A 27,126-nucleotide genomic window follows, 5' to 3' on the forward strand; every position below is an offset into this window, starting at 1 on the left:
CCACTAACATGAAGCCCAATATGTCACGAAAAAACAATCTCAGAACTGCTAGGATCCGTTGAAGCGTTCCTGAGTTATTACCTCATAAAGGGACACTGGTCAGAATTGCAAAAAACGGCAAGGTCTTTAAGGTCAAAATAGGCTGGGTCATGAAGGGGTTAATTTAGCTAGAGCGCACAAATTTTGCACATACATACTACTAACATTAGTAGTGTGGAATATGCAAAAAAAGGGATATGAGATGGTTTACTGTATGTAAACCATGTCTCATATCATGTCGGGTTTGAGAAGGAGATAGCAAAAGCCGGCAATTGAATTACCGACTTTTAAGCTATCTAGCGCTGTATGATATATATATATATATATATATATATATATATTACGATTATTTGAGCCCATGGATCCATTTTATGTCCGTATGTCGGTTTTGCAAGCCTGCGAGAAAATCTCGCAGTACGGATGCCATACGGATTACATACGGAGGATGCCATGTGCAAAATACGCTGTCACACCCTGCCTACGGATGACATACGGATCACTATTTTGGGGACTTTTCTGCGTATTACGGCCGTAAATAACAGACCGTATTTTTATACGCCGAGTGTGATGCCGGCCTAAAGCGTACACAGAGGGGTCTGCGACCGAAGGTGGGGGTATATGGGCATATACAGCGTACACAGAGGGGTCTGCAACTGAAGCTGGGGGTATATTGGTGTATACAGCGTACAAAGAGGGGTCTGCGACCAAAGCTGGGGGTATACGGGTGTATACAGCCTACACAGAAGTGCCTGTGACTGAACCTGAGTGTATACATGTGTATACATGTGTATACGGTCTGCGACCGAACCTGGGGGTATGCGAATCTATACAACATACACAGAGAGGTCTGCGACCAAAGCTGGGGGTATATGGGTGTATACAGCGTACACAGGAGGGGCCTGTGACTGAACCTGAGGGTATACAGGCGGCTCAGCTCCGTACACCTCGTACACACCCGGCTCAGCTCCATACACCTCGTACACACCCGGCTCCTCTCCGTACACCTCGTACACACGCGGCTCAGCTCCGTACACCTCGTACACACGCGGCTCCGCTCCGTACACCTCGTACACACCTGGCTCCTCTCCGTACACCTCGTACACACACGTCTCTGCTCCATACATCTTGTACACACCTGGCTCTGCTCCGTACACCTCGTACACACGCGGCTCAGCTCCGTACACCTCGTACACACGCGGCTCAGCTCCGTACACCTCGTACACACGCGGCTCAGCTCCGTACATCTCGTACACACCCGGCTCAGCTCCGTACATCTCGTACACACCCGGCTCCGCTCCATACACCTTGTACACACCCGGCTCCTCTCCGTACAACTCGTACACACGCGGCTCAGCTCCGTACACCTCGTACACACGCGGCTCAGCTCCGTACACCTCGTACACACACGGCTCCGCTCCGTACATCTCGTACACACCCGGCTCCGCTCCATACACCTTGTACACACCCGGCTCCTCTCCGTACAACTCGTACACACACGGCTCCGCTCCGTACATCTCATACACACCCGGCTCCGCTCCATACACCTTGTACACACACGGCTCAGCTCCGTACATCTCGTACACACCCGGCTCAGCTCCGTACACCTCGTACACACACGGCTCCACTCTGTACACCTCGTCCACACACGGCTCCGCTCCGTACATCTCGTACACACAGGGCTCCGCTCCGTACACCTCGTACACACATGGCTCTGCGACATCCACAATGTAAACCCCTCCTGAGCCCACACATAAACTTCCCCTCATCCAGCACCATGAAAACCAGCACAGCAGAGTCCTGCATACACTGAGGCCCCTGATCATGTGACCCCTGACTCCTCCCCTCCTGTGACCTCATCACAGGTCCTGTGCAGTGTACACAGTGCAGCCAATCTATATATGTGGAGTGGGCTCTGTGAGTGGAGGTAGGTGCTGGGGAGTCTCCATTACTGAGTGTGGGGGATGTTCACCCCTTCAGTACAAGGCCGGCTCCAGGCCTTCATGGGCTCGGGGCCAAAGAGTGTCAGTGGCCCCTGTAACACATACCACAATTCATGATGCACAGATACGGCAGAGAACTATAGATATAGTACAATGACAACGATTTCACTTCTTACATTACATGATTGATATCAATAGCTCAGTAGCTGAACAGAATAGTCCTCCATACAGTATCATGGGCACCATATATTACTGCAAACATTAAAGAAATGAAATCCTCCCTTCTTCTCGCTGGCTGCAGGTCGCCGTCTACCGGCTCTCTGCGCTGTGACTGTTCAGAGCAGAAGACGCCGCAGCAAACGATCGGGGAGAGGTAAGTATTGCAAGTACTGGGGCCCTCAGCAAGCAGGATGGGGGGCACTCACGAGCACAGACACCAGGCCCCTTAGTGCGTCAGTGTCCCCAATAGTGAGTGAACGCCGGCCCTGACCAGTACAGAGACTCTTTGGGGGTTTTTGTTGCCACTTTATATGAATCATGGTTATGTTCCTTTTACATTGATACAAGCCAAATATGGAAGACGGGAACCAAGGAAAAGTGTATCACTCTCCTAGTACAGGGCCCCCACACAAATGTGAAAATGCTAAAACAAACCCCCCCCCCATCATATCCGGAGAAAAGAAACACTGTACATGGAGATATTGGCATCGGATATCTCCTGTCTTGTTGTTCAGTATTTTACATCAGTATTTGTAAGCCAAAACCAGGAGTGGAACAAATAGAGGAAAAGTATAATAGAAACATATGCACCACTTCTGTATTTATCACCCACTCCTGGTTTTGGCTTACAAATACTGATGTAAAATACTGACCAAATACTGCTAGTCTCTGAAACTTCTGTGTGTGAATCAGACCTGAGATCTAACGTGATAGAAGATTACAGTGCGGGGAAGACGGGAAACCTTCATATAGACGGCCGGTGGTGATGGAGTCAGTGATATATATTTCTAGAGCCGTAGTAGAAGATGAAGATGTCGTCCTCATCATGAAGTAGTTATTTCTCCTGTCACGTGTAATGAATATCTCCTGCAGTATTGCTAATGCCGATTCCAGTGTCGGTAAATGAGACGAGAATTAGCGTTATGGAAGATGAGTCTATGAGAAACGTATTCAGCTGCCGACTCCGAGGAAGAAACTGCTTGTTGTCTTTGACCTAAAATATATAGGTTTTATTAGTAGATGTAAAGAAGAAAACTAAATAATGTAAAATAATAAATCTCCTATGTTTCTCTTATTATCTCCAGTAATTGTATTATTACACAGGATTTTTATGATGTTACATCGGCTCATCTTCTCATTCAGGTCTCTACAATATCGGATCCTCTCAGAGAAGATCTTCTATACAAGAGAATTTTCCTGATTTACCCATCAAAGATGGATATGGACAGAGACAAGATGGCGGAGAGGATATTACACCTCACCCTAGAGATCCTCTTCCGGCTTACTGGAGAGGTGAGAGATTCTGATGACGTCACATTACATCATTCTTATCTATGGGAATAACAGATGGACAGAACTGGAGAGGTGAGGACTCTGGAAATGTCTGTAGTGAGATTTATTAATGTGTCTCTCCATAACCAGGATTACACAGTAGTGAAGAAGACCTCTAGTGAGCGCTGTCAGGACCCTGTGTCTGAGGGATGGGGAAGACTCCTGAGCCCAATCACGGGTCCTCTACCTCACCCCCTGATAAATGAGGACATCAATGACCAGAAGATCCTAGAACTCACCTACAAGATGATTGAGCTGCTGACTGGAGAGGTGACACTGCTGTGAATGCTGGGACATTATACAGCAATGCTATGAAGGGATCGGGGGATGACGGTATCATTGTATGTGTCAGGTTCCTATAAGGTGTCAGGATGTCGCTGTCTATTTCTCCATGGAGGAGTGGGAGTATTTACACGGACACAAAGATCTGTACAAGGACATCATGATGGAGGTTCCCCAGCCCCTCACATCACCAGGTAATAGACAGGACTAAATACACACGGCCTATAATTATCTGTATGTAAAGAATGAATTCAGTCCCTGTATGTGTTTTCTCCAGATCTATCCAGTAAGAGGACAACACCAGAGAGATGTTCCCGTCCTCTTCTTCCACCGGACTGTAAACAAGAAGATCCCAATATTCCTCAGGATCATCAGGTAGATGGAGAGAAGGTGTCATGAAATCTCCCCTACAATGTGTAGACGGCTGTGAAGGTCTTGTGCTCAGTCTTGTTTTATCCACCAGTATTATATGTTTTATACTTGTGTAATGAGAACGGTGGAGATGGCAGGATTAGAGCTGATCATAGATGTGACTTCTCCATCTGTCTGTGACTTTTAACAATATTTGTTTCAGGGTGAAGATCTGACCCATATTAATACTACAGAGACATATGTGAGGGGTGATGAGCGGTATAAAGAGGAGATTCCTACATATGACTACCCAGGTGAGTAGTGACCACTAAATGCAGAGAAGTCACATATTCTTCTCAATCACCGGCTGTGGCTGCTTTATCGGTGGTGTAGTCCGGCCATATCACAATCGTGCGATCACCATTTTGCAACTGGAGCACATCATTTTCTTTCACCCAAAACTGATCAAATGATTTTGGACAATGAAAGCCCTTTTCTGTAGAGCATACAGCCTGCAGGACCCTCCTACGTAAATTAGGAATCACTGACTCTTACCTGCCAAAATCTGTAAACTACAAAGTCAAATGACAGCGTATGTAAAATGTGCTGACAAGTTAGGAAATCTTTTGAAATAAACTTTTATGATCGGCCTCTAAGATAGAGATGAGAGAATATCTTCGAAAAACGATCGCCAAACATAAATCCAGCACAAATATGGCACATTCGGATTCGTGATCGGGACCAAAAGCAAATTTTAATAAAATCGGAAAAAAATCGGTAACATTTGTTAAAAAGTGCGGGAAAATATTTGTGTTGCCACTAAAGTATCTTGAACACTTTGACCAGGATAGTGGTGATGAATGATGAGTGTGGGGCACGTGTTTGACGTGTATGCTCATTGCGACAAGCCAATTTGACAAATATGCTCATTGCGACAAGCCAATCAGGGCGCAGGAAGCATCCACAATGTCCTGACACAATGTCTTGTGTAATTGACTACTGAAAGCACATGTCACTCTCTCTATAAATAGCGGACATCTTGTTTTAGCACCATTTTGCCACTATAACACCGCTGAGAAGTTGCTCCTGATGCTGGGCTCGGGTGCTCATGGATTTTAGCTAGATAGCTAGACAGTTGTTTCTAAGCCAGATAGTTTAAATAGCTAGTGTCCTGTGTGGCTGTGAAAGTGACCTTGCAGCAGATTTTTTTCTTGTGCTATTTCTGAGGTCCACAGACAAAGACAGCAGGGCACTTTTAATAGAAGTGTGTTGTGCACTGCTTCTATTGTGCTCCATGCACGAGTAGACCTTTCTAAATCTTATTTTTTCAGTTGCTAAACGTGATACAGCACGTGATATTCCTTGTTATTTAGTGGCGATGAAATTGTTCTGTGATTTGACTTGTAGCACAGTAAAAAAAAAAAAATTGGGGCAGTTTATAACGTGATTCAGCACGCCATATCTCGCCTTGTCATTTAGTGGTGGTGAAATTCATCTTTCTGCACAGCTGTTGCAGAGTAAAAAAAACTATTATTTTCTGTTGTTAAACGTGATTCAGCACATCATATTCCACCTTGTCATTTAGTGATGGTGAAATTCAGCTGTGTGCAAAGATAGTAACATATTTAGTAAGGCCGAAAAAAGACATATGTCCATCCAGTTCAGCCTATATTCCATCATAATAAATCCCCAGATCTACGTCCTTCTACAGAACCTAATAATTGTATGATACAATATTGTTCTGCTCCAGGAAGACATCCAGGCCTCTCATGCAGAGTAAAAGAAAAATATTGTTTTCTGTGCCAAATGTGACACAGCAGTCTAGATCTGAGTTTGAAATTGTTTTGAGCATATATTCTATTGTATACATGCCTCTTCCACAGTAAAAAAAAATATTTTCTTCTGTTAGTAATGTCATACAGCAGGCCAGATGTCAGTTTGACATTTTTGGGTGCTGATTTTGTTCCCCGTACTGGGGTACACATGAAATCAAAATTGGTTTTCTCACTATCCTAAAGCAGGCTACATTTCCTCTTCTTTCTTTGGTGCGCATATTGCTCTGCATACAGGGGTACACATGATAAAATATAAATTTGTTCTGTTAATACCATACTCCAAAAATTTGGCCTCATCAATCTATGTTTTTCTGTTACTACCATGCTACATAAAGCAGGCCACAATTTATCTTTTAATTATTGTGGGCTGGTATTGTGCTCCAGCCAGGAATCCACATTTCACAATATAAACTCTTTGTGCTAATAGCGTGGTCCTTAAACTATGCCACATTTAAAAATTGTACAGGGCTTGGAACAGTGTTTCTTGCTTAGGGCTCTTCTCCATTTGCGAGAAACACGTCCGTGTCTCGCATGTGAAAACCAAGCTCTGGCGCCGGCACTTGGGAGCGGAGCATGCAGCTCCATGTGTTGCTATGCAGCCGCACGCTCCGCTCTGGAGTGCCGGCGCCAGAGCTTGGTTTTCACATGCGAGACACGGACGTTTTTCTCGCAAATGGAAAAGAGCCCTTAGAGTTTGATCAGTAACTGGTGGATGAGCGACAGGTGTAGGCATGGTGCTCTGAGAGCTGTGCCAAATTCAGGCAACACAAATGAAGGAGACCCAACTTGGATACCAAACAGTTCCAAAAATTATGGACAGATAGAACTAAAAACTAAACAACCCTGAAACAGCTGTCTGTGGATGGATACCATGCTTAGCATAGGTGGTTTTCCTTTATTGGATGTTTTCCTTTATTGGATGCTGCCCTTCCCGTGGTTGTTCCTTCCCGTGGAAAGGCCTGGCTATTTATTGCTTGCGTTGAGAAACACATGATGGTGTCTTCGCAGCTTACTTTACATGCATTTGCATATTTCCCATAAGGGATGGGGCAGTGTTCTGGATCACTGCATTGAGAAACACGTGATGGTGTCTCCGCGGTGTTGGATGTTTTGGTCTCCACGAGGTCAATCATCTGTGCCTTTATGGACTTTCTACTAGGCACTGCTCCTAATAGCCAGTTTCCTACTCCACACTGATGGGCAAAAACCCCGAAACAGTTGTCTGTGGATGGATACCATGCTTGGCATAGGTGGTTTTCCTTTATTGGATGTTTTCCTTTATTGGATGTTGCCCTTCCCGTGGTTGTTCCTTCCCGGGGAAAGGCCTGGCTGTTTATTGCTTGCGTTGAGAAACGCGTGATGGTGTCTTCGCAGCTTACTTTACATGCATTTGCATATTTCCCATAAGGGATGGGGGCAGTGTTCTGGATCACTGCGTTGAGAAACACGTGATGGTGTCTCCGCGGTGTTGGATGTTTTGGTCTCCATGAGGTCAATCATCTGTGCCTTTACAGATAGAATTTGATGCTACTTTTAGTTCTATTTACCGTATTTTGTGGTTTATAAGACGCACACCAAATTTTGAGGAGAAAAATAGGAAAAAAAACTTTTTTAATAAAATGATGCTGCTTCTTACAATCCATGCATCTTATTGCTTACTGTGGGTGGTGGCTACGGTGAAGTGGAGTACCATGGTCGCTGCCGGCGAAGGCAGGAGTGGGGCGATACTACGGACTCCAGACTAGTAGAAAGGGGTGTTCAGATGTGCAACGCTGTGGGTGTTCGGTGGTGCGGGGGGCTCTGCTGAGATTTTGTGAAAGCCTGGAGCTCCCTTACTTTCATGGTTTACTTTGCGGTGGACTCTGGGAAAATTGCCGCCTGGGGCAGCGCATGCGCAGATGGAGATCTTAGTGCTGATATCACATCTCCCGAGATCTTGGTGCCGAGATCTCCATTTCTGCATGCGCTGCACCCGGCAGGCATTTTCCCAGAGTCCACCGCAATTTAAACCATGAAAGTGCGGGGATCCCGGGTTTTCACAAAATGTCAGCGGAGCCCCCACACCACCGAACACCCGCAGTGACACACCTCCAAACACCCCCTCATCCCAGCTTACAGCCTGCTGTAACGTGCCATTCTTGCCTTTTCCAGCAGCGGCCCTGGGACCCTGCTCCACCGCAGCCGGAAAGGTATATTCTAATTATAAGATGCACCCCCATTTTCCCAAAAACTTTTTTTTGGCAAAAAAGTGCATCTTATAATCCAGAAAATACCTTGTTTTTTTTTTTACTCACTTATATAGCGCCAGTAATTCCACAGCGCTTTACAGACATTAATGGCATTGTCCCCATTGGGTCTCACAATCTAAATTTCCTATCAGTATGTCTTTGGAGTGTGGAAAGAGAAATTAGTACTCGGAGGAAACCCTCGCAAACACGGCTAGAACATACAAACTTCTTGCAGATGCTGTCCTTGATGGGGTTGAAACACGACTCCAGCACTGCAAGGTTGCTAGTATTTTTGCATTGATGAGTCAATGTTCCCAGGATTGGAAGCCTACCACTGTGATACGCACTGTGTGCCTCACTGCTAAATGTGCAGAAGGGTGCAGAGGTCCTTCAACTGTGCCAATCCGCAAGTGTGAATTACACCGTGTCCGTACTGCGTTGTGCCAGGCTATGCAAAATGTCATACTGCACCAGGTCTTGGAGCTGATACCACAGTCGCTGCAACATGTGCAGAATTGAATTCCACTGTGTTGTCTCATCGCATATCAATTGGTTAACCGGTAAGCCAAAAGATCTTTATACCATCTTAAGTGGAATGGTGTAAGTGAGCACTCAGTGACAGTGGTTTCTGCAGCAGCGCATCCAGATAAGGACAATGGCGGAGGAATTGCGGTACCATCAAGTTCAGCATGCGAGCCATGCAAGGCACGTGTGTGAGGTTGCCGTGGCGTAGGGCCGCCACCAGGTTTGCACCATTATCGCACATGGACTTCCCTGGCTCCAGGTTCAGTGGAAAAATCCATTGCTCAGCACAGATAGCTGTCCACAACTCTTGATTGTATAACTGCAATCTCCAAGTCATATTCATTTAAAAACTGCCTGATTGCAGTGAGCCCTGGACGCACAGTACGGAGTTGGGGGGGAATTCTATTTGCAGTGTTGAAACGTGTCTCATTAAGGGAGGGGTTGAGGGCACAGGTGGAGTCCCTAGAGGAGGTGGAGCAGGCAGAAGCACTGGAGGAATTGTTAGAGGGCCTCCCTCTCGCTCAACTTTCCCCTCTCCAGTCCATCCTTAAAGGGAATCTGTCACCTCAAATTGGTGGGATATGTAAATGCCTTTTTTCCGGTCCGATGGGCGGCATTTCGTTTTCATTTCTCCACCCCATCCGTCCCTGTTGTCCGCAATATGTTCGAGAATTAGAGTACTTGTCCTCCATAGTTCGCGCGTGCGAAATGCAATCTTCGCTCGTTCACGGGCAGTATGCCTTGCCCAACTGCGGGCAAAGCTAAAAAGCATTACTGCGCATGCATCCACGCACTATATCCCAGAACACAGCGAAATACTTCCGGAACATAGTGCGCGGGCGCATGCGCAGTAATGCTTTTTGGCTTTGCCCGCAGTTGGGCAAAGCATACTGCGCGTGCGCGAGCGAAGATTGCATTGCGCACGCGCGTACTATGGAGGACAAGTACTCTAATTCTCGAACATATTGCGGACAACAGGGAAGGATGGGGTAGAGAAATGAAGACGAAACGCCGCCCATCGAACCGAAAAAAAGGCATTTACATATCACACCGATTTGAGGTGACAGGTTCCCTTTAATGCAGCAGCCAGGGTCATCTATGGCAAATCGCTACTTGGACGCTTACGCTCTGTGCTCTTACATTATAGGATATAGGATCCAATTTAAACTACTTGTTCTCACCCACAAAGCTCTCCACAGAGTGGCACCGCCCTACATCTACTCCCTCATTTCTGTTTTTCAGCCTACCTGCTTGATACGCTCAGTAAGCGACTTTCAACTAACATCCACCCTAATCCGTACCTTACACTCCCATCTCCAAGATTTCTCACGAGTTGCACTATTCCCCTGGAATGTTCTACCCCAAGAAATTAAGACTAACCACAACTTACACAGTTTTAGGCTCTCCCTAAAAACACATCTGTTTAGGGTGGCCTATCATGTTCCCTAATTGAAGTCCTTATATATAGAGTCCATTCTCTATTTATCTTATAATAATCATCCATCAAACGCCATGGCTTCCAAACTAACTACAAATATTGGCTAGTGACCAGCTCATGCAGCCTTTATCTACCCCCCATTTCCTCAAGATGGCTGGACCATCTTTGTAAATAAGCACCTGTACTTTGTCACCCCCACCTTATTGCAGATTGTGAGCTCTTACGGGCAGGGTCGTCATTATCTTTGCTGTCGCGATATAAATAAAGATTATTATTTTTATTATTATTAGATGCAGAAGTTTATCCTGCAGGCCCATGGGATTGCTTGACTTGGTGTCACCACTCTCTAATGTTTTAGTTCTCCATCCCCTGGTGTGTAATAGTTTAGTTCTCCAACCCTAGCTGTTTAATAGTTTAGTTCTCAATCTTATGGTATGTAATGCTTTAGTTAGCCAACTTTAGGTATTTAGTAGTGTATTTTAGTTTTCCTTCTTATTGTGTGTAGTGGTTTAGTTTTCCATCCCTAAGCGCCGTGCAAGACTTAGGGATTCAAAGACTTGTGGAGCAGCCCCTTCCCTGACTGCTCACACAGCCACCAGAGTTACTCAGTGCCCAGTCAGCAAGATGTAATGCCTCTGTCCATGCTTTCTCATCCAGGTGTCAGTGTTGAAATGCACCCTGGCAGACATAGAATTTTTCAGGGAACGGGTGATGTTGTCTGCGGTATGGTGGTGTAGCCAGGCACATATTTCTTATAGAACTAATGGTGACTAGGCAACTGGTACTGGGGGACTGCGAAGGCCAGCAGCTTTCGGAAACTGTCTGTGGCCATGCAATAATCACTGAGATCACACACTGTGAGTCATGTGGAAACAAGAGCTATGATCTTTATAGCGAATAGCTCAGCTGGCCCCTGTCGTCCAGACAATTACATGAATGGGTGACAATCAACCGAGGAGGCAATAGGCTGTTCACAATAATTAGTTCTCAGAAAACGAATAGTGCACGTACGGCTTATCCATCTCCGGATTACAACACATGGAATATGTGTATGTTTTGCCGTACGATCACTGCTCGCTCCACGATAACCAGACACTTCTCGCTGCCACGACCAATCCTGATCTTTAAAAAATAAATAAATGCAAGTCCATTGGACGCCATTCTTCTTTGTAGGTTCACACCATCAGGGTCTTCCATCCTCTCTCACTCAGACAGTCATATACTGTCCCGAAGGCTCACCCACCCACTTCCTTGACCACTTTTCTGACTTGCTGCCACAATTCAGGTCCTCAGAATTGTCAACCCTTATCCTGGGAGACTTCAACAGCCCCACCTGCCCAAGTGCATCCCAGCTTCTATCTATCCACTTCTCGTGACCTCTCACAACTTTCAACCGCTGGGACACACAAAGATGGTAACACCCATGATCTGGTCTTTGTCTGGCTCAAGTCAATCTCCTACCTAGATATCTCACCTCTTTCCCTTTCTCCCCCATGAAATTAGGAGTATGACCACAACTTAAACATTTTTAGGCGCTCCCTAAAAACATGTCTGTTTTGGGTGGCCTATCACGTTCCCTAATCAAAGTCCTTTTTATATTTATATTGCCTATTTTCTACTTCTCTGAACATAATTCGCCATCAAACTCAACCGTACCCAAAAGCCTCATGCAGCCTTCATCTACCCCCCATTTCCTCAAGATGGTTGGACCATCATTGTAAATATTCGCTTGTACTTTTTGTCACCCACACCTCATTGTAGATTGTAAGCTCTGAAGAGCAGGATCGTCATTATTTTTGGTTTAATTGTTTGATTATTGTAAACTTTGTAACTTTTGACTGTTTAATATGAACTGCTAACTTGTAAAGCTCTGTGTACAGTGGGGCAAAAAAGTATTTAGTCAGTCAGCAATAGTGCAAGTTCCACCACTTAAAAAGATGAGAGGCGTCTGTAATTTACATCATAGGTAGACCTCAACTATGGGAGACAAACTGAGAAAAAAAAATCCAGAAAATCACATTGTCTGTTTTTTTAACATTTTTTTTGCATATTATGGTGGAAAATAAGTATTTGGTCAGAAACAAACAATCAAGATTTCTGGCTCTCACAGACCTGTAACTTCTTCTTTAAGAGTCTCCTCTTTCCTCCACTCATTACCTGTAGTAATGGCACCTGTTTAAACTTGTTATCAGTATAAAAAGACACCTGTGCACACCCTCAAACAGTCTGACTCCAAACTCCACTATGGTGAAGACCAAAGAGCTGTCAAAGGACACCAGAAACAAAATTGTAGCCCTGCACCAGGCTGGGAAGACTGAATCTGCAATAGCCAACCAGCTTGGAGTGAAGAAATCAACAGTGGGAGCAATAATTAGAAAATGGAAGACATACAAGACCACTGATAATCTCCCTCGATCTGGGGCTCCACGCAAAATCCCACCCCGTGGGGTCAGAATGATCACAAGAACAGTGAGCAAAAATCCCAGAACCACGCGGGGGGAACTAGTGAATGAACTGCAGAGAGCTGGGACCAATGTAACAAGGCCTACCATAAGTAACACACTACGCCACCATGGACTTAGATCCTGCAGTGCCAGACGTGTCCCACTGCTTAAGCCAGTACATGTCCGGGCCCGTCTGAAGTTTGCTAGAGAGCATTTGGATGATCCAGAGGAGTTTTGAGAGAATGTCCTATGGTCTGATGAAACCAAACTGGAACTGTTTGGTAGAAACACAACTTGTCGTGTTTGGAGGAAAAAGAATACTGAGTTGCATCCATCAAACACCATACCTACTGTAAAGCATGGTGGTGGAAACATCATGCTTTGGGGCTGTTTCTCTGCAAAGGGGCCAGGACGACTGATCTGGGTACATGAAAGAATGAATGGGGCCATGTATCGTGAGATTTTGAGTGCAAACCTCCTTCCATCAGCAAGGGCATTGAAGATGAAACGTGGCTGGGTCTTTCAACATGACAATGATCCAAAGCACACCGCCAGGGCAACGAAGGAGTGGCTTCGTAAGAAGCATTTCAAGGTCCTGGAGTGGCCTAGCCAGTCTCCAGATCTCAACCCTATAGAAAGCCTTTGGAGGGAGTTGAAAGTCCGTGTTGCCAAGCGAAAAGCCAAAAACATCACTGCTCTAGAGGAGATCTGCATGGAGGAATGGGCCAACATACCAACAACAGTGTGTGGCAACCTTATGAAGACTTACAGAAAACGTTTGACCTCTGTCATTGCCAACAAAGGATATATTACAAAGTATTGAGATGAAATTTTGTTTCTGACCAAATACTTATTTTCCACCATAATATGCAAATAAAATGTTAAAAAAAACAGACAATGTGATTTTCTGGATTTTTTTTTCTCAGTTTGTCTCCCATAGTTGAGGTCTACCTATGATGTAAATTACAGACGCCTCTCATCTTTTTAAGTGGTGGAACTTGCACTATTGCTGACTGACTAAATACTTTTTTGCCCCACTGTATACTGTGTGTGTGTGTGTGTGTGTATGTGTGTGTATATATATACAGTTATGGACAAAAGTATTGACACCCCTGCAATTCTGTCAGATAATACTCATTTTCTTCCTGAAAATGATTGCAAACACAAATTATTTGGTATTATTATCTTCATTTAATTTGTCTTAAATGAAAAAAAACACAAAAAGTATTGTCCTAAACCAAATTGGATATAATTCCACACCAAACATAAAAAGGGGGTGGACAAAAGTATTGGCACTGTTCGAAAAATCATGTGATGCTTCTCTAATTTGTGTAATTAACAGCACCTGTAACTTACCTGTGGCACCTGACAGGTGTTGGCAATAACTAAATCACACTTGCAGCCAGTTGACATGGATTAAAGTTGACTCAACCTCTGTCCTGTGTCCTTGTGTGTACCACATTGAGCATGGAGAAAAGAAAGAAGACCAAAGAACTGTCTGAGGACTTGAGAAACCAAATTGTGAGGAAGCATGAGCAATCTCAAGGCTACAAGTCCATCTCCAAAGACCTGAATGTTCCTGTGTCTACCGTGCGCAGTGTCATCAAGAACTTTAAAGCCCATGGCACTGCGGCTAACCTCCCTAGATGTGGACGGAAAAGAAAAATTGACAAGAGATTTCAATGCAAGATTGTGCGAATGTTGTGTAAAGAACCTCGACTAACATCCAAACAAGTTCAAGCTGCCCTGCAGTTCAAGGGTACAACAGTGTCAACCCGTATTATCTGTCGGCATCTGAATGAAAAGGGACTGTTGTTATGACCTGGTGGTTAAGAGGCCACACTGAAATGACCTGGTGGCTAAAACGCAACATGGAACAAGCTCTGAGAAGGTGGTATCTCTACTGACCGCAGTCCCTAATCCTAACAACACAACTAGAAATAGCCGTGGGATGTTCCTGACACTCCCTAGACACCTCGTCACAGCCTCAGATATAACTACCCCTAAAGAAGGAAATAGAAAGCTATCTTGCCTCAGAGAAACCCCCAAAAGGAAAGATAGCCCCCCACAAATATTGACTGTGAAAGGAGAGGGAAATGACGAACACAGAAATGAAATTAGAATTCAGCAAAGGGGAGGCCAATACTAAACTAGATAGACAGAGAGCAAAGGAAACTGTGCGGTCAGTATAAAAGACTGCATGGATTTTGTAGAGTTTACAAAAATGAACTCCACACCGACTCACGGTGTGGAGGGGCAAATCTGCTTTCCCAGAGCTTCCAGCTAGCCTAAAAAAGACATAGTGACAAGCTGGACAAAAGAGACAAATGCAAAGCAATAGAGTCCAAACAAATGGACAAACAAACTAGCAAAACTTATCTTTTGCAGACAAGGACTGGCCATATGAGAAATCCAAGGGAAGAATCAAATCCAACCAAGAACATTGACAGCAGGCAAGGACTAAAGCCCAGAGCAGGTTTAAATAACAAACCCAGGCAAGGCGATTAGTGAAGGCAGCTGTTCCAGCTACCTAACGGAGCAGCAGTTCCACTCGAAACCACCAGAGGGAGCCCAAGGGCAGAACTCGCAAACATACCATTAGCAACCACAGGAGGGAGCTCCAGAACGGAACTCACAACAGACTATATGGTAGGACACCCAGGAAGACCCCACTTCTTACCCCGAGACATAAAAAAGCCAGGCTGGAGTTTGCCAAAACTTACCTGAAAAAGCCTAAAACGTTTTGGAAGAATCTTCTCTGGTCAGATGAGACAAAAGTAGAGCTTTATGGGCAAAGGCATCAACATAGAGTTTACAGGAGAAAAAAGAGGCATTCAAAGAAAAGAACATGGTCCCTACAGTCAAACATGGCAGAGGTTCCCTGATGTTTTGGGGTTGCTTTGCTGCCTCTGGCACTGGACTGCTTGACCATGTGCATGGCATTATGAAGTCTGAAGACTACCAACAAATTTTGCAGCATAATGTAGGGCCCAGTGTGAGAAAGCTGGGTCTCCCTCAGAGGTCATGGATCTTCCAGCAGGACAATGACCCAAAACACACTTCAAAAAGCACTAGAAAATGGTTTGAGAGAAAGCACTGGAGACTTCTAAGGTGGCCAGCAATTAGTCCAGACCTGAATCCCATAGATCACCTGTGGAGAGATCTAAAAATGGCAGTTTGGAGAAGGCACCCTTCAAATATCAGGGACCTGGAGCAGTTTGCCAAAGAAGAATGGTCTAAAATTCCAGCAGAGCATTGTAAGAAACTCATTGATGGTTACCAGAAGCGGTTGGTCGCAGTTATTTTGGCTAAAGGTTGTGCAACCAAGTATTAGGCTGAGGGTGCCAATACTTTTGTCTGGCCCATTTTTGGAGTTTTGTGTGAAATGACCAATGTTTAGCTTTTTGCTTCATTCTCTTTTGTGTTTTTTCATTTAAGACAAATTAAATGAAGATAATAATACCAAATAATTTGTGTTTCCAAACATTTTCAGGAAGAAAATGAGTATTATCTGACAGAATTGCAGGGGTGTCAATACTTTTGGCCATGACTGTGTGTTCTTATTATTAGTAAATCGAAGATGGTGAAGTTAAAGCTCTTAGCTTTGACATGTGTAGGCGGAAACAATCTTTTATGTGAGCACAACTGCACAAACAAGGACTGGCTGCTGTGCTGACATAGGGTGTAGTAGGAACACGACAAGCTGCTGGACTGTGAGAAAGGTGCAAGCAGAGATGTTACGGTAGATTGAGAAAGATGTGGTGTGCTTGGTATCTATGTCAAAAACAGCAGGCATGTCCACTTCCATATCGGCTGATGGGCTCTCACTAACCCTGACTGTAGCGGGTAAACAAATGGAGGTTCTGCGGCCGGAGACCTGAGTGACAATACTTGCCACGGTGAGGGAGGAGGAAGAATCAAAAGATGCGGTTGATGGGATGGACGGTGGTTGGCGAGGCCCACTAGTCTGCATTTTAGCACAGTGAGATTCCCAGATTGACGCATGTTGATCACGCATGTGCCATTTCATGCATGAAGTAGTCAAATTATTGCATTATTTTAACTCCTGTCATTTTTAACAAAGTTGGCAGATAACGTGCTTTGTGTCATTTTTGACGGTCTGAAAAAAAGACCCATTCTAAGCAACTGCAGACCCGCGAACGCTGCTGGCCACTGACATATTTGGGGTAGAGGATGCATTGCTTGTCATAGTTGCATAACTCTGTGTCTGCAGGAAGCCGCAACATAACCTCCTCGCTTTCCCTGGCAAATGCAATTCTGGGATGTATTAACAGATACATACAGTCTAGATCACGGGAAGTCATTATTGCCCTGTACTCCTCTTTGATCAGACCTCATCTGGAATACTGTGTCCAGTTTTGGGCACCACATTTAAAAAAAAACATCAACAAACTGGAGCAAGTTCAGAGAAGAGTGACCAGAATGGTGACCGGTCTTCAGAACATGCCCAAAGAGGAGCAATTACAGGATTTGGGAATGTTTGGCTTGCAAAAAAAAAGACTGAGAGGAGACTTAATAGCTGTCTACAAATATCTCAAGGGCTGTCACATTATAGAATGATCATCTTTATTCTCATTTGCACAAGGAAAGACTAGAAGTAATGGGATGAAACTGAATGGGAGGAGACACAGATTACACATTAGAAAAAACTTTTAGACCGACTGATCAATGAGTGGAACAGGTTGCCATGAGAGGTGGTGAGTTCTCTTTCAATGGAAGTCTTCAAACAGAGGCTGGACAGACATCTGTCTGGGATGATTTAGTGAATCCTGCTTTGAGCAGGGGGTTGGACCAGATAAACCAGGAGGTCCCTTCCAACTCTTCTTTTCATTGATTCCTCCTCCTCTGCTGAGCTACTCAGCTGCATGCCTTTGGGTTTACACCAAGTGGGATCTACTACCTCATCATCATTCTCTCTCTGTTCTCCCACTCCTTGCCCTGAGAGACACACTCCTCCTCTTCATGCCCTGACAACACAGTACAGTCCGCATTCGCCTCAAGTGTCTGAGTCTCCCTTGGATTACTTTCTCCTTCCCCCTCCCACCATCATTAAGGTCACAACTCTTTTAATTCATCTAAAACATTTCAAAACATAGAACAAAGTAAAGAGGTTATAATACGCATTCGCAGAACACCTGTTTTAAAGCACTCCTCTGCCCTCCATATTATCTGCAGCATTGTCTGGCCAAAGAGCCAGAATGGCTAAACTCAACTCTTTCATAAGTGAAAAGAATACAAGCAGTAAAGAAGTATGCAATTATCCCAACCCCCAACTCTCTCAGTCGTCTCTTGACACCAGTAAACTGCATTCTCTGTTTCTGGACTGCAGCGGAGTAGTCCGTATAAATGGCAATTCTCTGTCCTCCAACCGTGAGATCTTCCATTTATCTGGCCTTTCTTAGAATAATGTCTCTGTCTCTATAGTTTAATATCTTGGCCAACATGGTACGGGGATTAGCTCCGGGGGAGGGGGCTGCGGTGGAACCCTGTGAGCTTTTTCAACTGCAAAAACTTTCGTCAGAACCTCAACCCCAATCTTTTCCCTCAGACAGTTATCAATATATTCAGTAGGATTTGTCCCCTCATATTTTTATTTAGTGTGACACCATTCTAAAAACTACACCCCTCAAGGTGCTCAAAACCACATTCAAGAAGTTTATTAACCCTTCAGGCGTTTCACAGGAATTTTTGGAATGTTTAAATAAAAATGAACATTTAACTTTTTTTTCACAAAAAATTTACGTCAGCTCCAATTTGTTTTATTTTACCAAGGGTTACAGGAGAAAATGGACCCCAAATGTTGTTGTACAATTTTGTCCTGAGTACGCCGATACCCCATATGTGGAGGTAACCCACTGTTTGGGCGCATGACAGAGCTCGGAAGCGAAGGAGCGCCATTTGACTTTTCAATGCAAAATTGACTGGAATTGAGATGGGACGCCATGTTGCGTTTGGAGAGCCACTGATGTGCCTAAACATTGAAACCCCCCACAAGTGACACCATTTTGGAAAGTAGGCCCCCTAAGGAACTTATCTAGAGGTGTGGTGAGCACTTTGACCCACCAAGTGCTTTACAGAAGTTTATAATGCAGAACCGTAAAAATAAAAAATCATTTTTTTTCGCCCCCAATTTTTTATTTACCCAATGGTAAGAGAAGAAATTGGACCACAAAAGTTGTTGTACAATTTGTCCTGAGTACGCTGATACCCGATATGTGGGAGTAAACCACTGTTTGGGCGCATGGGAGAGCTCGGAAGGGAAGGAGCGCCGTTTGACTTTTTCAATGCAAAATTGACAGGAATTGAGATGGGACGCCATGTTGCGTTTGGAGAGCCACTGATGTGCCTAAACATTGAAACCCCCCACAAGTGACAACATTTTGGAAAATTCAGATCGCGTTGCTGCGGGGGGCTCAGGGAAGCCCGCAGGGAGCCCCCTCCCTGCGCGATGCTTCCCTATACCGCCGGCACACCGCGATCATGTTAGATCGCGGTGTGCCGGGCGTTAATGTGCCGGGGGCGGTCCGTGACCGCTCCTGGCACATAGCGCCGGATGTCAGCTGCAATAGGCAGCTGACACCCGGCCGCGATCGGCCACGCTCCACCCGTGAGCGCGGCCGATCGCCCTGGACGTACTATTCCGTCCTTGGGAATTTAGGCCCACCCCACATGGACGGAATAGTACGTCCAATGGCAGAAAGGGGGTAAAGCAGACAGCGACGTATGCACAGAATTAGAGCAATAATGGCAGCGGGAGCTCTCTCCTAGGCGACCGCTCACATGGCCACCTAGGACACGCCCCCCTGAACGCTATTGTAGTTAATGGGAGGCAAAAACAAACACATACACAACAAGTTAAAACGGGCCTAAAAGCTGCCAAAACACATCAAATGATGGGCAGACACAAGGAAAGTGGCCTCAATTCACCCACAATGCAAATTTTAAAATGGCACAGCAGAAATAAGCCATACATGAGGTATCAGCCTCTGGGCCAGCATTTACAGCTTTGAATTGAACTTCAATTTAAGATGAGGTGGGTGAAGCATCGGTGCAGGCCTGCTGTTCTGGGAGCTCTGATACCACATGCAACAGCTTAACCTGCCTTTATGCTCAGCCACAATCAGGTGACACAAATATCAGTTTCGTAGACTGCTATTGTGAGAAAAATGTAAGGATAGTAACACGGGTAGTTGACTGAAAGTAAGTGGAGGCCTGCCGGTCTCGGAGGCCTACTGCAACAGGCAACACACATGAAGGAGACCCAGCCAGGAGTCTACACATTTCCAAAAATTAGTGTCAGACACTACCAAAGTGGCATCAATTTCAGCAGAGTAGAATTAGTATAATGGGGAACAGACACCTCTTCCACTACAGCCAAACCAACAGATTGAGACTGTAACGAGTAAGGTTGTGGAACCACTGTGCCATAGCCCTCGGAAAGCCTGGAGGGGCGTAACTAGGTGGCCTACCAAAACCGACCTTAGATAAGCAGCAGGGGAACACCTGCAATCCAAGGAGGGACAAGGAGCTGGTATCAGGTGCTACTTCAGGGCTGACCTACAGAGGGTGGCAGCTGACCCCTTAGAGCAGGTAGGTTGGTACAGCGCGAAGGAGGGATGAAGAATTCAGGCAGGCACTGTAGGGACACTGGAACCACTGGTGCAGATGAGACCAGCTGAGGAACAGAAAAGCACTGGCAGGTGCAGGATGGACCGTGTGTTACACAGATGGACACTGGCAGGTTCTTACTGGTCCAGGTGTTATACAGATGGGCACTGGCAGGTGCGGACTGGAATGGGTGTTACAAAGATGTGTTCCGGCAGGTGCAGTCTGGACTGGTTGTTACACAGATGGGCACTGGCAGGTACAGGCTGGACAGGGTGTGAGACAGATGGGCGCTGGCACATGCAACCTGGACTGGCAGTTACACAGATGAGCACAGGCAGGTACAGTCTGGACCGGCTGAGGAACAGGAGAGCACTGGCAGGTACGGAATGGACCAGGTGCTACACAAATGTGCGCTGGCAGGTCCAGGTGTCACACAAAGAGTCACTTGCAGGTGTGATCTAGACTGGCAGTTAAATACATGAGCACTGCCAGGTGCGAGCTGGATGGGGTGTTACACAGAAGGGCACTGGCAAGCGCGAGCTGGACCGGGAGTTAAACATGAGCGATGGCAGGTGCGGGCTGCACCGGGAGAGGAACAGGAGAGCACTGGCAGGTGCGGGCAAGACCAGCTGTTAGACAGAGGAGCACTGGCAAGTGCAGGCTGGACCAGCTGATGGACAGAAGAGCACAGACTGGTATAAGCAGATGGGTACAGGGTAAACAAGCAGATGGGCTGACCTGGGGAACCTGACAACTATCAAGCATGCAAGTCAAACTAACAACATTGCTCAGACACCTTCATATTGGAGGAGGAGCCTTAAATAGAAGGTGTCGCCCAGCTATTGGCTGGGGATATCTTAGGGCAATGCGTATTGTCACTTTAAGAGGAAAGGAGCACACGCATGCCCTAAGCATACTGCCTGGGCCTACAACTGAACCTTGGGGGATACTGGCACATAGGGGGTGAGATGAGGAGGTGGTGTGTTAGTGGGAGACACTGAATTTCCTGTCTGTTAGGTACAAGGACATCCAAGAACGGGCCAAATCTGTAAGCCAAGACATCAGAAAATCTGTAGTAAAATGGAATGGCCAACTGTGTCACATGCCAGGTCCAGGAGAAGGAATAACTAGCGTTGTTTTGATTTTGGGGTTAGTACATTGTGGGTGACTATAGTCAGTGGAATGGTGTGGTTAGAAGCCATATTGTAAGTGGTCAAAAATAGAGTAAAAAGAGAAGTAGGAGGACAATTCAAAATGGAGGTGTTCCAGTAGTTTGTAGGTATAGGGGAGAAGTGAGATGGGGCGATAGCTAGACACAGAGGATGGGTCAAGGGATGGCTTTTTGAGGATGGGTGTGATCGAGGTATTTTTAAACCATGAGGGGAAGACACCAGTTGTTAGTAACAGGTTGAAGAGATGGGTTAGGCTTGAGATGACTGTGGTAAAGTTTGGAATGAGGTGAGACTTTATTGGGTCAAGTTCACAGGTGGTGAGACGTGATTGGAGAGTAAAGAGTAAAGTTGATCTTCAATGATGGTGAAGTTGGTTTTGGAGGAGGAGAGTGTCTCTAATAGGCAGAGGAGCCCCACTCTCGATGAGAGGAAAAAGCTTTAGTTGGGGGTAGGGTAGGGGTGGGGGGAGGGGTCTTAGACAGCTCAGGCCAAGGAATAAGGTTACTCTGAAAGTTGTTGAGAGGTATGATGAGGGACCGTATTAAAATATTGAGTTGGAATATAAGAGGCCTAGCGTATAAAACCAGGCGGGCAGCGGTTTTACAGTATTCTCATGATCAAAGGGCCTCATTTATATGTCTGCTTGAAACACATTTAGTGCGTGATGTCTTGTCTAGGCGCTGGATACAGAAAGCGTATCACTCTACTTTCTCTACATACTCAAAGGGAGTATGAGTACTGATTCCTGTGGGGGTGCGATTTGAGGAGATGAAGGTGTATGTAGATGTGGATGGTCAATATATGGTGGTGAAATGTAAATTGCTTGGGGTATTGCTATGTGTAGTAAGAAAATTAGAGAAGTGTTGGAGCTGGTGGGGCGAGGAGACCCGATGCCACTTCAAATTATTGGAGACCTCAATAATATATGTGAGGACTTCTGGGATAGGAACAAAAACTTACAGAATAGGTCTGAAGGTCATACTACTGTGTTTTGTACATATGTTCAGGAAATTGGCATGATTGATCTGTAGAGGGTACAACACGTTGGGGAGAGGGGGTATTCCCGCTATTCACCGGCCCATGATACCTTATCTAGAATAGATATGGCTCTTCGAAGTGAAATGTTAGATACAATGGTGGGAGACGTGAGATACCTCTCACAGGCAGTTTTGGATCATAATCCGATTGAGGTGGAGCTGCGGCCAATGGGGACATGGGCTGGGTGCAGGGGAGCGTGGAAAATTCACCCTAACTGGTTGCGCAGTATTGATATAGGCAACATACAGCGGGAGATGGAGTTTTTTAAGTTTAATGATGGGAGTGTGGATATTCCCACTATTTGGGAGACTATGAAAGTGTATCTGAGGGGATTGCCGTTTAGAGATATTAGTAGATGTAAGCAGCGGGCAAAACAGGTGGAGAAAACGGCATGTGAGAGGCTGAGAGTAGCGGAGGATGAAATGATTGCTCTTGGTACCCCTGAGGCTGGGAAATGGTTAAAAGAAGCTCAAAATAAAATGGATCAAATTCTTTTGGAGAGGGCGGAGAGAAAGAGTTTCAGTGACTAGCTTTTTATCAGGAGGGGGAGGCGGTGGGTCATATGCTGCTCAGAGGAGTACATCATGTGTGCATTCATTGGTTTCAGCAAATGGCGCGAAGGTGCTGGAGACTTCTGAGATCTTGGAGGTCTTTACGGACTTCTATGTGGATTTGTACTCCTTGCGGGTGGATGCATCATTGGGAGACACTGGGGCATTTTTAAGGGGACTTGAGTTGCCTAAGCTGAGTGAGGATGACAGGGAGAGTTTGGAGGCACCTATGATGGATGAGGAATTGAGTCAGATATTAAGGTCAATGGCAAGGGGTAAGGCGCCAGGAGCAGATGGACTACCAGCCGAAACTTACAAAGATATGGAGGAAGTGTTGATGCCCAGATTAAGAGTGGTCTTGGAGGAGGATAAGAGTAGGGGAATCCTGCCAGCCTCCATGAGAGAAGCCATAATAGTGGTAATCCCGAAGGAGGATAAAGACTTACTATACCCTGAGTCATACCGCCCAATTTCTTTGCTTACAACGGATGTCAAGCTTCTGGCCGGGGTGTTGGGAACCAGACTGTCAGGTGTTATCTCTAAGTTGATACATCCGGATGAGTCCGGCTTTGTGCTTGACAGGTCTACGGCAATTAACTTAAGGCTTTTTATGAATGTACAGCTAGGTGCTGATAACTGTGGCCAGAGAGTTATTGCATCCTTAGACGCCCATATGGCTTTCGACAGTGTAGAATGGGGGTATTTGTGGCAGTTGTTACACTGTTTGGGTTTTGGTCCACAATTTGTGTCTTGGGTCAAACTGCTGTATGCCTAACCATTGGCTAGAGTTAGGGTGAATGGAGAGTTTTCTCGTACGATTAAAGGTACCGTCACACATAACGATTTCGTTAACGATATCGTTGCTTTTTGTGACGTAGCAACGATATCATTAACGAAATCGTTATGCGTGACAGCGACCAATGATCAGGCCCCTGCTGGGAGATCGTTGGTCGTTGCGAATGATCAGGACCTTTTTTTGGTCGCTGATCACCCGCTGTCATCGCTGAATCTGCGTGTGTGACGCCGATCCAGCGATGTGTTCACTGGTAACCAGGGTAAATATCGGGTTACTAAGCGCAGGGTCGCGCTTAGTAACCCGATGTTTACCCTGGTTACCATTGTAAATGTAAAAAAACAAAAAATACATACTCACATTCCGATGTCTGTCACGTCCCCCGGCGTCAGCTTCTCGTACTGACTGTGTCAGCGCCGGCCGGCCATAAAGCAGAGCACAGCGGTGACGTCACCGCTCTGCTTTACGGCTGGCGCTTACACAGTGCAGGGAAGCTGACGCCGGGGGACGTGACAGACATCGGAATGTATGTGTTTTTTTTTTTTTACATTTACAATGATAACCAGGGTAAACATCGGGTTACTAAGCGCAGCCCTGCGCTTAGTAACACGATGTTTACCCTGGTTACCCGGGGACTTCCGCATCGTTGGTCGCTGGAGAGCTGTCTGTGTGACAGCTCTCCAGCGACCACACAACGACTTACCAACGATCACGGCCAGGTCGTATCGCTGGTTGTGATCGTTGGTAAATCGTTTAGTGTAACGGTACCTTAAGTTACATAGAGGGACGAGACAGGGGTGTCCACTCTCCCCTCTTCTGTTTGCTTTGGCTGTCGAGCCGTTGGCCGCCAAGATTAGGCAGTCTGCTGAAGTATCTGGGTTTAAGTATGGGTCAATTGAAGAAAAGATAGGATTATACTCGGATGATATACTGCTGTTCTTGAGCGATCCACATGTCTCATTGGAAAATGCTATTCGGCTTATTGAAAGGTTTGGAGCATTGTCGGGTTGAGGATAAATTGGAATAAATCAACTCTGTTTTATTAAAATTATTCTCATGCCTAAGATAATGTATGTTCTCCATAACTCACCTATTTGGATACCAGGTGGGAAATTTCATCTGATTAACTACTTATTTAGGAGTTTGGTGTGGGGGAAGCAGCATCCGCGTATTAGGTTGGAGACACTTCAGAGACCTAAGGATGAAGGAGGTTTCGCTTTGCCTATCCCTGAAATATACTTCCTGGCGGCTCAGCTCCAGAACGTAAAGGGCTGGGAACGTGAGGCGTCTTCCAGCGTGGTACAACAGCTGACAGAAAGGGGGACGACAGGATGTCCTGCAGTACAGTGCTTGGAAGATGGGTCTCTGGGGGCACTTGGGAAAATCTATCCATTGCTATTCTTGATACATAAATTATGGGGAAGATTTAGACAAATTCGTGGAGTCACCTGCCTTACCAGGTTCTCCCCGCTGTGGTTTAATAACAATTTACCGGAGTTTATGGCAATAGGATGTTTACCAGAATGGCAGGCCAGGGGGATATGATATGTCTATCAGGTTCTAGAGCGGCGAGAGCTGAAATCCTTTTCCCAGCTACAATCGGAGTTTGGTATTAGGGCTTCTGGGGGATATCAATATCCACAGGTGAGACATGCGTTTAGTGCCCAGAAAAGGGGGGACTTTTAAAATTCAAGGCGATTTAGTGTTGAAGTATGTGTGTGGAGAGGGGGCAACGAGAGGGGTTATTTCCACCATTTACAGAGACTTACTACATACTCATTTATTGGGTTTCCCGATTGGCGCTAGGACTAAATGGGAAAGAGAATTGGACCATTTAGAGGATGAAACGTGGGAATCTGTGTTAGATACCAAAACTGTCACTGAATGAACCGTACCGACTGTCTCAGCTTTATATCCTACATAGAGTGTATAGATGTCCAGATGTTTTGTATAAGGCCTAATTGCGATCTGATTGGGAGTGCCCTAGGTGCAAGAATGACAATGCTGGAATGTTTCACATGCTCTGTGCGTGTCCAAGGTTGGCTGCTTTCTGGTTGGTGATTATCAGCGGAATAGAGGAGGCTTATAGATGTGTGGTCCCAAGGGAACCAGTGGTGTGTTTGTTGGGATATGTAGAGGAGATAAGAGTAGATAACAATTTGAAGATAGCAATTGCTAGACTATTGTACATGGCTGAAAGATCATAGCAAGAAAGTGGATAAAAGAGTATACCTCTTCGAGAGGAGAATACCTTCAATAAGTGAAACATGTTATTACCCTAGAAAAAGGAGTTTACAAGAAAAAAGGGGAAGTGGAGTTTTATGATAAACTGTGGATGCCTTGGCTGGAATTGGGGTAGGGGAGGGATGAGGGAAGAACTTTCTGGGAAGTTTTTTCCTGTTGGGATGTTTGTTTATAAGGAGTCAGTAGGAGTCATCACATAATTCTTAAGTATATGCCAGTATAACATATGCTAAGGGAAGAGCATGAGCTGTCTAAATGGGGAGAAAGGGAGGGGGGGTTGGTAATGTTGGGATATATTGGGAGGGGGGGGGGGGAAATCTTTTCAAAATCCCTGTATTGTTGTAAAATGTTTATTGTGATTTCATACTTAATAAAAATCTATTTGAGTAAAAAGAAAAACTACAATAGCGTTCGGCGAATATTCAACGAAAAAAATCGGAGAGTGTTAATAAATAAATACTCTGATTATCCCAGAGAGGTTTCTCCACTAGTTACTAATTTTTACTGGAAAAGACTGTTGAGTTTCATCGTTTCAGTAGATGTCTTATTGTCTTTAGCCACAGTTTTTGACTACAGTAGTTAGTGTCCAAAATCCTCTGATTTAACCACTTCTTGAAGTTTTGTGTTCCTATTCAGGCCCCATTTTTCAAATTCGACACGTGTCACTTTATGTGGTGATAACTTTGGAATTCTTCATAAAGAATAATAGGAAACAAATGGATCTTTCAAATTATTTTCCAACTTCTCTTGAATGCGACAACACCCTGTATATGGTTTTACAGTACTGTCAGCGCACATGGCAGGGTTCAGAAGGAAATCCACATTCAGCTATTTTTTTTAAACTTTTTTTTATTGAAAAATACCACAGAATAAACAGCATATATTAACAGGCTATGGATCAGATTATGTTATCAGTGCTAACAGATATTAATACAGGACACCATTACAAATATTACGTCATATTTTGAATAGTATCTTTTTCTGTATCATATTACAATATATTAATGCATAACTATATATTTTACACAAGTAGAACACTGCACTCAACCATTTATTAGGACAATAA

General features: G+C 45.2%; 1 protein-coding gene across 2 annotated transcripts in view; it reads left to right on the top strand.

The window, feature by feature from the left end:
- The first annotated feature begins 1,894 nt into the window (after positions 1–1,894).
- The window catches only part of LOC138663643 (oocyte zinc finger protein XlCOF22-like), a 34,060-nt gene continuing 8,828 nt past the window's right edge, over positions 1,895–27,126 (top strand). The window contains exons 1-6 of one of the 2 annotated variants that reach the window (XM_069749919.1): positions 1,895–1,963; positions 3,342–3,491; positions 3,621–3,800; positions 3,883–4,006; positions 4,090–4,187; positions 4,387–4,477. In XM_069749919.1, the coding sequence (XP_069606020.1) occupies positions 3,414–3,491; positions 3,621–3,800; positions 3,883–4,006; positions 4,090–4,187; positions 4,387–4,477 (571 nt within the window). In that variant the 5' untranslated portion in view covers positions 1,895–1,963; positions 3,342–3,413. Of the gene's footprint in view, positions 2,353–3,341; positions 3,492–3,620; positions 3,801–3,882; positions 4,007–4,089; positions 4,188–4,386; positions 4,478–27,126 lie in introns of both variants that reach the window. The other variant, XM_069749920.1, reaches the window with a different exon arrangement.

The sequence above is a fragment of the Ranitomeya imitator genome, chromosome 2 (assembly GCF_032444005.1).
Source record: "Ranitomeya imitator isolate aRanImi1 chromosome 2, aRanImi1.pri, whole genome shotgun sequence".
Classification (NCBI taxonomy): domain Eukaryota; kingdom Metazoa; phylum Chordata; class Amphibia; order Anura; family Dendrobatidae; genus Ranitomeya; species Ranitomeya imitator.